General features: G+C 38.5%; 1 protein-coding gene across 3 annotated transcripts in view; it reads left to right on the top strand.

The window, feature by feature from the left end:
- The window catches only part of LOC134802579 (protein Wnt-2), an 82514-nt gene that overhangs the window by 55283 nt on the left and 13858 nt on the right, over nucleotides 1-13373 (top strand). For 2 of the 3 annotated variants that reach the window (XM_063775234.1, XM_063775226.1), the window contains exons 1-2: nucleotides 1174-1247; nucleotides 1900-1997. In XM_063775234.1, coding sequence (XP_063631304.1) covers nucleotides 1198-1247; nucleotides 1900-1997 — 148 coding nt within the window. In that variant the 5' untranslated portion in view covers nucleotides 1174-1197. Of the gene's footprint in view, nucleotides 1-923; nucleotides 1053-1173; nucleotides 1248-1899; nucleotides 1998-13373 lie in introns of those variants that run through there. The other variant, XM_063775219.1, reaches the window with a different exon arrangement.

Here is a 13373-nt window from a genome sequence, read left to right as displayed (position 1 = left end):
AACACCGTACATCGTATGGGACGTACCTATGTGATAAATACACAAATATATGTATATATACACGGTGGGTAAAAAATAACTGCATTCCCGTTGCTAGGGAGGTTTTGGGATTATACTGAGCAACTTTTACTATGAGACCAACCCCGAAATCGCGAAAAAAAAAATTACCCTCCCATAGAAAATGGACCAGCCAAAATGTATGAAACAGCCAATTTTTTTTCGCGATATATTTATTTATATATCTCTGAAACGACTCTAACGATTTCGATGAAATTTGTTCTGTCTTATCTCTGGGAAAACAGCATGCATTTTTGAGTTTTTATATGTTTTCCGAGCTAAGCTCGGTCTCCCAGATATTTGAGGAAACTAAGTTAGGTTCCACGTTTTCTCAACTCAGAAAGAACAATTGCAAGCTTCCAAGTACCAGTCCAAGTATTTCATAAAATTATTTTTTTAAATTACTTTACTTTCTCTACAATCAACATACAACCCACGTATGAAACATCAATATTAAGATACGTTATTAATAATATATGTAATTTAGTCCCGTCCATCTTATGGCGTTTTAATTAATAAAGCAATGATACTTTCTAAACATATAGCTTGATTGCGGCCATATTTAAGTTTTTAATGTTCGCTACCGGCGCTTCGTTGTGAAATAATGAATGTTTAACTATGTAATGAATTTCATCGTAGCTATAAATCATATTTAGGTCGAGCATCTCATCTCTGCATATATAATGATACTCTTCATCTCGGTTTATCAAAAGACTTTTGTAAAAAAATTATAAAGGCCTGATGACGTATTCGATAAATTTTGACTTTAGCAATCTTCACGCACAAAATCGAAACGTTCACATAACAAAAGCCTCGAGTTTCTAATTATGAAAATTACATAAATGACGTTGCAATCTTGTCCACAGCAGCAGCAGGAGCGGCGTATCACTGGGCGCGCACCTCGTGTGCGCACGCGTCGCCGGCCTCACCGACAAGCAGCGCAACATGTGCCGCGCCACGCCCGCCGCCATCGCCGCCGTTGGGGACGGCCTCAGGTACTGTCACAGTGTTCAGTGATTGTCATAATAGGCCTCTCGGCAAGCAGCCCAATATGTGCCGGGCCACGCCCGCTGACATCGCGGCCAACGGGGACGGCCTCACTCAGGTACTGTCACAGGCCTCACCGACAAGCAGCGCAACATGTGCCGCGCCACGCCCGCCGCCATCGCCGCCGTTGGGGACGGCCTCAGGTACTGTCACAGGGTTCAGTGATTGTCATAATAGGCCTCTCGGCAAGCAGCGCAATATGTGCCGGGCCACACCCGCTGCCATCGCGGCCAACGGGGACGGCCTCACTCAGGTACTGTCACAGGCCTCGCCGACCAGCAGCGCAACATGTGCCGCGCCACGCGCGCTGCCATCGCGGCCATCGGGGACGGCCTCACTCAGGTAATGTCATACTCAGGTACTGTCACGCTCAGGTACTATCACAGGCCTCGCCGACCAGCAGCGTAACATGTTCCGCGCCACACCTGCTGCCATCGCTGCCTTTGGGGATGGCCTCAAGTAATGTCACACTCCGGTGTCTCAGGTACTCTACTATGACACAGGCATCAGTCACTGTCACAGGCCCAGTACTGCCTTGCTGTCACTAAACCTGGTGGTGTGGCATCAAGTCTGCATCTTGAACATTCAGACTTTGCTTATAAAAAGCAAACACACATTTTTATTTTACTAAGAACGACTTACATAATTGAGGTTTAAAATTACACTGGCAGCTGTCATCCCAAACAGAATTTCAAATTCTTATCCGACTTCTGGAAGTGTTAAGATTTTAGCAGCCAATGCTTGTAACTTGTGTTGCACCTTATGCCAATGTCCTTAAGGTCTATTTTTTCACAGGATGGCGTATGCAGAGTGCCGGCAGCAACTCTCGGGCCACAGATGGAACTGCTCGGGAGTGGGCGACGGCAACGATTTCGGACACATCATGCCTTTAGGTTCGTGTCCAACCATTTACCTACTGTCACTCTTCTCTCTTTCTAGCTATCATGGTGTGGTTTGGACATGGTGGTGGGGTCAGCTTTCCTGCTTAACCTTCTCCACGTCATGCCTTTAGGTTCGTGTCCAACCATTTACCTGCTGTCACTCTTCTCTCTTTCTAGCTATCTATTCCACATGGTGGTGGGGTCAGCTTATTGCTTAACCTTCTCCACATCATGCCTTTACGAGTAGGTTCGTGTCCAACCATTTACCTACTGTCACTCTTCTCTCTTTCTAACTATCTATTCCTCATGGTGGTGGGGTCAGTTTCCTGCTTAACCTTCTCCACGTCATGCCTTTAGGTTCGTGTCCAACCATTTACCTACTATCACTCTCTCTCTCTCTTCCTAGCTATTATCTATCCCGCATGGTGGTGGGGTCAGCTTTCCTGCTTAACCTTCTCCACTTCGCCCTGTCCACGACATCGTGCTCGGATAACTTGCACTCACTCATGTCCTTTAGCACTACATCCTTCCACCATGTTCTGGGTTTGCCCCAGGATCGACCTGGGATGGAAAGTTGTAGTGCATGCTCAGGTGAGACCATTTCGTGGCACTTTCTCCTTTTTATTTTTTTCTGTTTTGTGTAATTTTCCATTTTATGTGTGTGCTAACGAATAAATTATTTCTATTTCTATTAGTGCCAAATTTCCTACGTAGTCAGAGGGCCTACTGTCACATCTCAAAGATTTATTGCTAAATGTTAATTAGCTTACATCTCGTGTGAATTGATATGAATCAATTTGTACATTAGGCACGAGAAAAGAGATTAGAGTTTAAATAAATATTCACCTGAAATATTCTAAGATGCACTGACTGTCTAGGTACTTCAAGAACGGAGAGAAAGCACGAAACAGTAATAATAGTTTATTCAAAGAGAACGATGATGACATTAATCTTAGCGCTAAGATTGATCCTTCCCCGATACATACATATTTATACTCATATACATATTACCTCATCAAACATCAAACACAGAAAAAACAAAAAAGAAACATTCATTCATTCATTCATTACATCACCAACATCAACATGAATTGCCTATACATAGATCAAATATTGCTAAAGTTCGAAGAAGAGTCCCTCAAGGTCTATAATAGGTCCAACTTCATTCATGATCTCATTCTGATATAAAATCAAAATAGGTACAGTCATATTAAATTATAACCTATCCTAACAGTATACCATCCTGTAATAAATTACGATTGTCATATGTTAATACAACATTGATTATGTCAATGACTGAAACAATAAAACGATACAACGATCATTGAACAATAAAGATCGCCGTTCGTGACTTCGACTTGATCGTCCTGGGTATGGCGTAATGCTAAGGCAGAAGCGTTAAGAAAACCTGCCTGAAAAGGTAAGATTTTAGTCATATAAGTTATTAATGTACTTAATGTGCTGTACATAGCTTAAATCTATTACACAATAAATTACAATTACATATTATTATACTACGCTACGATCTACGATCACACTGCGGATACACACACTCATTCAACAAGACGGCACTGTCTAAGCTGCAGAGATAACTACTGACATTATACATACATATAAATAATAGTGTCTATATTATATGTATAAGGGCTATAAGGCTTTTTCAAATCGTCTTTTCAGCCAGTCATAGTCTTGACAGAGCGATCAGTCGTAGAAGTTGTAACCGCTGTTCTCGCTATGTTATGTACCTACTTATATATCTAAATATTATAATGTTTCTGTACTGTGTATGTACTTAAGTATACCTACCTATGTTTAACTAGGAAATCTATTGCTAACAGACGTATGAGATAGAAGCTGTTGATTTGTTTTATAATTGTTAGCATTTTCTTTCTTATTTGATAAAAGTTCAAAATTAATTTAGAAATTTTCCATTTGTAATTGATTTAATAAGGATATAATAGGATGGCTTCACCAATTTTAATGTTAAATAAAATAAATAACTTTTTTCAGTAAATCGCCGCAAGGTTTAACTTGTACCAAATAATGAATGCGCGATCAGACATAATTCAAATAGTTTAGTAAGATAATATCTAACTAAAGTTTATTACGACACTGTCATCATGTTTACACTGATCTCTACATTTTCATTTGACAGCTTTAATAATTAACAATTAGATATTATCATATTAATATTTAATTGAAATGTTTTTATTGCTGTACGTACAGTCGAGGACATAAATATGTATACATTTCTTCACCTTAACCCATTGAAATAAGGTGAAAAAATGTATACATATTTATGTCCTCGACTGTACTTACCCCGGTTCGACTGATGCAATTTGGTTTGACGTTTAAAAACTGCGAGGACAAAAGTGAAATGAGTCGATGTCGACAAAATTACGATTAAGAATCTCGTGAAAGCCGAGAAGGACAAATCCAGCAAGTACCTACCTAGACTTGGCTCACGAGATTACAGCCATGTGGGATGATGAATCAACGATCATTGTTCCGATAGTCGTGTCAGCGAACGGTCTCATAGCGAAGAGTCTCGACCAACACCTAGAGAGATTCTCGCTGGGTGGTTGGATCAAGGGTCAGATGCAGAATAGGCGGTAATTTTGGACACGGCGCGTATAGTACGTCGGTTCGTCACTCTGTGGCCCTGACCACCGGCAGCTTGGGCCTTGAACCTCTGCTGGTGGCACCCTAGATTAGGTTTTTTATAATATGTGTATTTTGTATTATTATTGTATTTTACGTTTATATCCATATTATGAAAACCTAGCCTAAGATGAAAGATAAATAAAAAATATAATTATATTAACATAGCCTAAAATAAAATTACATTGACTTTACTGTCGTTTAATATTATTTTTGCGCTTTTCCTGTTACACGTATAGAGACCAAGCACTGACATTTATCGGGATTCAGGTTTCATTTAGAAGAAAGAATTAGTATATATTATTTCTTAACTGTACTTCTAGCCGCCATAGTTTCCATAACTTCCATCCTGTTCAGGCAATCTCGTAATTAAATTCTACATAATCTTTAACAGATAAATCTTAAGCTCTATTTTTGCTTAACATACAAAATTATGTCATAACCTCCGCTAGATGCTGAACAGATTTCAAACCTTATTTTCTATTTCATAAAGTTGACTGTCGAATAAGTTTGGTGGGAGATAGGTCTATTTGTGTCAATAACAGGTAGTGATAATCTCGTTTCCAGAAACATAATTCTTTCGGACCCGATCGATAATTTACTATTTATTTATTAAGACTAGTTTGTTTAAAATCAGTGTCTCATACAAATACAAGTTTCAGCGTGATAAGGATTCAAGTTAAAGGTAGGGAGGAACGAGTATTAAAGCTCAATATCTGGGAGACCAAGCTTTGCTCGGAAAACATATAAAAACTCAAAAATGCGCGTTTTCCCAGAGATAAGACCTCTTCTTCTTCTTCGTCGAAACCTCATGACTGAGGGTCGTGACCGCCATAAGTCGCTTTAACTTGGATTGCTCTCCAACCTGGCCGATCTTCTGCCTTCCGCATAGAGCCCTGGAACCTGACACGTGTGACTTCCTCAATGGCATCAAACCAACGTGTGGTTATTCTGCCTCTGTCTCTTCTGCCCTCAACCTAGATAAGACCTAGCTAGATCGATTTATCGACCCCGAAAACCCCCATATACCTAGGTAGCAAATTTCGAAATCGTTAGAGCCGTTTCCGAGATCCCCGAAATATATACATACATATATAAATAAGCAAGAATTGCTCGTTTAAAGGTAAGTATTAGAATATGTAACATTTAGGATAGTTTCATATACGCAATCATGAAATTAATTTTTCACCTCAGCAGCTCGAACAAGGGTACTTTGCTTCTTAAAAACAGTGAGCAAAATGCGATTTTGCTCACTGAGTCATTTTGTCTCACTCAGTGAGCAAAATCGCATTTTGCTCACTAATTGTGTCTCACTCAGTGAGCAAAATGCGATTTTGCTCACTGAGTGAGACAAAATGACATTCAAGTGACCTTTATAGTCATTTCAACATGCGGGGTCTAATACAAGTTCGATATACTTGGGTTCTATTATCTCTGTGCCTCTAGGTATGTTCTCACTGCTTAGGGTGAAAAATTTTGTGTACTACACGAGATCAAAGTTATTTACATCTCGTGCGCTTTTGAATCCCTTACTACGCTCAAAATTCTAAATTATTATAGAATCTTTCGCTTGCACGGGACTCAAAATAAGCACTCGAAGAAATATCAAACTTTGATCTCTTGTTGTACAAATAACTATTACCATTCTTTTGATAGTCCAAATGAAAGGGTTTTAAAGGATCGGAGGACCGGACCTTCCGGACCTTCCGGAGCTTCGTTTTCTATGTAAAGCACCACGTGATCACGGATCACCGATCAGACGTCATAGAAAATTACATGTCGGACGCCTCGGCCCGGGCCCGGCCCGGTCTAGCGTGAATCATCCTTAACGTCTAAGTGTCGCAGTAATAGTAGGTATCCGATGGCTGTAATACTTTTTTTTCATACACATACGTATATTTTTTTTTTAATTGACCGAAGCGAAGCGAAGGTCTACGTTTTGACTCGGGCATTTTGCTTTCGTATGTCCGGATGTTCTCCTCTACAGGTCGCAATTCTTAACCGATTCTCATGAAATTTTGTGACCAGATTCTATGACTAAATAAAATTTTTTTGTCAATCCGGTTTTTGGAAATTTTAAAAAATGGCGGAGTCGTGATAGCTCGCGCCTAAACAAATAGTGGTATCGGTACCATACGAGTGTTTTCTTTTTGAGATATGTTTATAGATTAAATGGCCAAAAATTCAGAAAATTTATTTCGCTGGTTTCGGAGGTATTGAGATATTTAATTTTAACTAATTTTAATTTGAGAAGGAGTAGCTAAATTTCGTCAACCCATCTAAGAACTATTTGGCTCAGTTTGTAAACGTCCGCTTTTTCTGTTTGCACACAGAGGGTCTGGGTTCGATCCCCAGTAATTGTATGGGATGGGATATTATATCTTTTTGTATTTTTTTACACATAAATTTCGTATTGTTTTTTTTTTTAATTTACTATATTTAAAGCTCTTAGCACCATGTTATTGACCGAAGCGAAGCGAAGGTCTACGTTTTGACTCTGGCATTTTGCTTTCGTATGTCCGGATGTTCTCCTCTACAGGTCGCAATTCTTAACCGATTCTCATGAAATTTTGTAACCAGATTCTATGACTAAATAATTTTTTTTTGTCAATCCGGTTTTTGGAAATTTAAAAAGTGGCGGGGTCGTGATACCTGTCGCCTAAACAAATAGTCGTATCGATATCATAAGAGTTTTTTCTTTTTGATATATGTTTATAGATTAAATGGCCAAAAATTCAGGAAATTTGTATCGCTGGTTTCGGCGGTATTTAGATATTTAGTTTTTACTTGAGAATGAGTAGCTAAATTTCGTCAGCTTTAGTAAGAACTATCATGGCGCATTTAGCAAACGTTCGCTTTTTTGTTTGCATAGGGAGGTCCCTGGTTCCATCCCCAGTAATTGTATGCTGCTTCATAACTTTTTGTATTTTTTTATACATAAATTTCGTATGAATTGTTGTTTTCTAAATTTGAAAAAATTAAAAAAATCGTATTTTTTATTTATCAAGCGCGGGCGTATTCGTTTATTTTTTGCAAGAGATGATGGCTTTTTGCGCTTTAAAGAAAATTTGATTCTTGAATATACGGCGCCATACCTTTGGCCTATGCTCGTTTAGATGGCGAGACCATTTTATATTTAACAATTTTTACTCATATCAGTAAAAGAACATGGGACAAAATCATATGGCGTTCAAAAAATAAAAAAAACCTTTTAGCCATACATATATACATTTATTGTTTTTTTTTTTCATTTTCATTTTAATCCTGTATCGAAAGATGGCAGTAAATTTACTGTGACTACAAAATTTAGTATGACAATATGATATGATATGATATGATTTATTTATCTCACAATATACAATGTCACTTAAAATAACCCTCTACTACATAAAGGGACCGTCCGCGTTGGTGGGTCTGCCATCTTGTGGCCTGAATCGGAAACATGTACATTGCCAAAACAAGTTCTACCATCTACCGTTCTTGTAGGTACGTTTCCTTATGCATATTCTGTCACAGAATAAATAATAGTACTAAGTACAGAAGACTCACTCTCTAACAAAACGCGTCTGTTACGATCAGCACAGATATGGCCGCTAGGTGGCGACAGCGCCACGCGCGGCTTATGGCAAACCCCATAATTGGGGCCGAACGGATGTACTTTTAGCTACCTGTAGCAAAGCGACGAAATCGCGGAGTGAGACACGCCTGGTTCTGTCATCTTGTGGGCTACATCGGAAGCATAAACGTCACATTTACGCCTCACACCAAAAATCTGACGGCTCCTATGCTGCCCCCTATAGTTCACGCACGTGCCCTATACACTCTATTCTCTTTAGATTAGATATTTAAATTCTTACTCGAGAATAAGTATCCAAATTTCGTCAGCTCATGTAAATGCTATCATAGCGCAGTTGAAAAGACGCTTACAAGCAAGGATATGGGATAGGTACCCGGTTCGATCCCCAGTAAATGCAACTTTTTTTATTTATTTTTTGCACTTAATCATCGTATTGCTGATTGATCAAGCGAGCGCGAAGCGCGAGGTAAGCGTATTAGTTTGAGTTTTTGTTTGAACATTTTTTTTGCGGTTTAAGTTCAAGGGCATGGCTGTTCCAGGAGTCAATTTCCACTTACGTTCTAGCATGGGCGGTCACCATCCATAAATCGCAGGGGTTAACATTGCCTAGGGTAGTGGTCGACCTTGGGCTCAGGGAACTAGCTGTAGGTTGCTTGTACGTTGCGCTTTCCCGGGCTCAAAGTCATTATCATTATCCTAGAGCCTTTTAATTTGGATCGCCTCGCTAAAATGGCCCATAATTTCCGCAAATCATTTTTTCTTCGAGGCAATTACTCCGTTCTCATTTTTTCCCAGTGGAATTTCTTCGCTTTATTTTATATTTCGTGGACAGTTTTTCATAAACTAAATTTTCCCTTTCTCAATTTATTCCCTTTTATTTTTAATCCCAGTAGTTAAAATAACCGGTAGGTTTTTTTTTCACTAACTAAATATTCTCTATCTCCATATTTTCTCTTTTTTTAATGCTAGTGGTAAAAATAACCAGGTTTTTTTCAAATAGGTAGGTTAGGGTTTTTTTTGATGACCCTAAAAACGAAACTGCTCCCAGAGATAGGTAGGTTAGGGTTATTTTTTTGATGACCCTAAAAACGAAACTGCTCCCAGAGATAGGTAGGTTAGGGTTATTTTTTTTGATGACCCTAAAAACGAAACTGCTCCCAGAGATAGGTAGGTTAGGGTTATTTTTTTTTTGATGACCCTAAAAACGAATCTGCTCCCAGAGATAGGTAGGTTAGAGTTATTGGCTGACAGCGTTTGGTTTTTTACTTGTATTTTTTTAGATTATGTTTTATGTTTAGTGTTTTTAATATTTGTTGTATGTGAAATACCTACAAGTAACAAATATAATTACTACACTATTAACATACAGTAACAAGAAAATATTATCCTAGATATTTAAAAGAACGAAAATTATAAGGAAAAGATTAATTTAAAAATATTAAAAATAGGCCATTGCGGAAAAAAACCATTGGGAAAATATGGGAACGGAGTAATTGCTACCCAGAATGAATGATTTCGGGAAATTATGGGCAACGCAAAATATGAGAACGGAGTAATTGCCTTGAAGAAAAAATGATTTCGGAAATTATGGGCCACACTCGCGCACGAAGCTTCTTAGTTGCAGTTTACAGGCTAATTCAAAGGTAATGTTGGTTTCCTAACATAAGTAGAGTTAGACCAAGAAAAGTCTGCAGAGATTTTGACACTGGCACAAATAACATTGGCACTGCGTGTGCTGTCAAAATCTCTGCAGACTTTTCTTGGTCTAACTCTATCCACTTTTCTATACAATTGGTATGGCGACGTGGATACTTAAGGGGCATCGACCGTACACTGAAATCGGGATGATATTTTTATCATGTTATTTAGTAGTCATCGTGCGTCTCGCTTGCGCCAATACATGTACGGACAAGAACGAGTGAAATGCACGATAACTAAATGACATCAGTTAGATGTCTTTCTGATATCAGTGTAAGTTTGAATTGGCCTGTTAGCCAAAAATTGTTTCGTATGTCCATATGTTCTACTCTACAGGTCGCATATCTAAACCAATTCCCGAATTTTGTAAGCAATTGATAGATAAGTTTTTATGGTCAAATTAGATTCTCTAAATTCTACTAAACAACGGAACCATACATTTATTCAGTTTTAAGCTCTGCTCGCGAGGTCTACAGCTCACAGAGCCACTAGTTTACTCGTTACCTGTGTATGGCAGCCGGCATAACAGCCGTGGCCGGATAAAAAGCTCAGTACCAGGCAAATAAACGACAGCTGTCTCACTCCCACGCCGTGATTTATACGCCGGGACTAATTGACGGGCCGCGTCAATACGACGATGTCTGTCTAAAGGACCCTGGTTAAAGTTAAAGCAAGTTAAAGTTAAAGTTTTACAAGTCTAAAAATACGTCGCTAAAAAGCCTTAATTCGTTAAGGGGAAAGAGGACGGCCGCTTGTCCATACAAACGGAGTTCCCATTTTCCTCTTTGGATATTAACATTATTGAAAATATTTTGAACATTTTAATCTTATTCCTTATTAGAACGAGATTATAATAAAATTAACCAGAACTTCTCCAATCTAATTCCAATACATCAAATTCTCATTCCAAACCGATTCCATTGCTTGAACTATTACCAGGGGTGCGAAACTCCTGACTTCGGTCAAACTCGGCTCCGCTCGGCTCAGCATTGCTCCGAGCAATTATTAGGGTTGGCACCACTTGACTTCCTTTTGCGTGCACGACCACAGATAAGATAATCACTTGATTTTTGACAACCCTAAATAGCCGAAAGGGATAGTGCCATATATTAGAAAGGGACAGCATGATTCGACCCTGAACCGCTGTCAAACTTCGTTTTTGTAGGAAGTTTCCTTTCTGTACGGTAGTACTATTAATTATTCTGTGCTATTACTTCAAATGCATATAAATGCTTCAAAATAAGTGTGACGTAAAGCAACTACAGTTACCAAAATCAAAGCGACTGGCAGGCCTATTCGAGTTTTAGTTATTCGATAAATATCATTGATCAGTCAGTGTCATTTCTTCAACCACCTTGACATTTCTTCAACCAAAAACGTCACTATTGACACTGGCAGATCAGTATCATATCGGAAACAGATCGAATGACTAAAACTCGGATTGGCCTATAGCCTATAGGTATGGTATGTGCAAGATTCCGTAAGTTTGTTTGTATGAGCGTATTGTGCACTTCCAAGACCCGTGGAGTGTCAATTAAGTTTTTATTTATTTATTATTTATAGCGGCAGGCGTTAATTGGCAGTTTGTTTACGTTGCTCGTTTGTTTACATTTATATGACGGGTGCGGTCTGATACGGTCATAAATGTAGGAGCGTGTTAATTTGAGGTTTTCTTTTTTTTTGTATGTGGAAGTTTATGATATAAAGCAAGGCTTCTTTAGTAAATTTTAGTTTGTTTTACTTCTTTATTTTGGTTTATTAAGTATTTACAAGTTCCGATAAAACTTATTGCTAATAAACAGACTTCCAAAAAAAAATTTCTTAATGTTTAAATGTTGTTATCTTTTGAAACTCGTCATTTCCAATTTATTTGATTTGTTCTAATTTGATTAATACAATATATTCTGAGTAATACTTATGTAGAAATCACGGCACAGTCAGTTAGTAAGTATCTGTCACACTCTAATAGATTTTCATGTAGTCATATCTCCTTTGAAAATGATATACCTACATAAGCGAATATTAGGTAGGTACTAACATTTTCGCGTGGTCTTATTAGATACTATTTCAGCTCATCCTATTCAGACACCATGACAAATCTAACTACACCTCTCCTTGAGTTTGCTATACCAAAGACACATACCTATACCTATACGCTGCGGATATTTAGGCATTGCCCAAATTAATCGGTTCATAAATCAGAAAACGGTCAACAGCTGTGTTTCACCAGCTCTATTTTAAAGAATGTGGCAGCAATACCTGTTGGATCCATTTGCTTGTTTTATTTTAATATAACTGAGTACCCAATACATTTATACCTACATCAAATGCCTAAGTATCACCTCTCGCAAGATTATTATTCATGTCCATTCTTACCATTGCAAATCATCGATTACTCAAAACCTTTTACATCAAAGTAGGGAATAAGCGGGTCTATCTGAATGGACTAATTGACGCATTAGCCTGTCCAAGTGTCCAGGACTTCTACTTGTCAGCGGGAGATAGCGTTAGGGCCCTTACACACAGGCTTGTCTGGAAAATTCCCTGCGGTTCTGCGATTTCAATGACGTCAATTGTAGTGCACTAATTAACGTATTAGGCTGTCCGGTGCTTTTACTTGATATCGAGAGATAGCGTTAGGGGATATACATAAGGTGCAGGGGGGGGGCAATTTCGACTGCGGAATAATTTCAACTAATCGTAATATCTTCCATGTTTTACATTATTAACTAGAGTCACACACAACACATCGTTTTCGCTATCTGGACATACTCGTATATGGCACTCTAGCTAATAATGTAAAACATGGAAGATATTTAGATTAGTTGAAATTACCCCGCAGTGGAAATAATCCCCCTGCACCTCTTCTTCAGCGATTTTAACGAGTTAGTTGAATTCTATATCTCTGTGAACTAATTGATGCATGGGGACCTCCAGATCTTCGGTTGCGTGAAATGGCGTATCCTAGGACCTACCCTACTCTAAGTCTAACTAAACACACTGGCGTATTTTTTGATCGCGTTTCTTCAGCGAATAGTATTAGTTTTATAGACTAATTGTCGAGGCAGTTGAGTCCTTATTAGCGGAAGAGAGCGTTTAGAAATCTACATCCAATCAAAACCGCGAACGTAAAAAGTCTCTTGAAGTTGACTGAAAAATTATATACCTATATGTTTATCAATTACGTTGTGACTTGTCAGTGGCGAGACGTCCGTAGATTCCGATTCCATCGGGTCTAGAACCCGATAAGTGCTTTTGCAGCATTAGTTAAAAGATTAGGTACGCTGTAATGGCTTGAGATTTTATAGGAATATGTTTAAATTACACCTGTCATTTCCATCCTATCCTCTTAATTCCCATCGTAACAAAAAATAATTCTAAAGAAAGCTGAAGTTTCCTCATAACGGTTCTAACTTAAAACGATACAACGGTAACTTTAAACGGTGGTAACG

This window comes from Cydia splendana, chromosome 2 (assembly GCF_910591565.1).
Source record: "Cydia splendana chromosome 2, ilCydSple1.2, whole genome shotgun sequence".
Taxonomy (NCBI): Eukaryota; Metazoa; Arthropoda; class Insecta; order Lepidoptera; family Tortricidae; genus Cydia; species Cydia splendana.
Note: the sequence above shows the minus strand (reverse complement) of the source record. Positions and strands in the feature narration are given on the sequence as shown.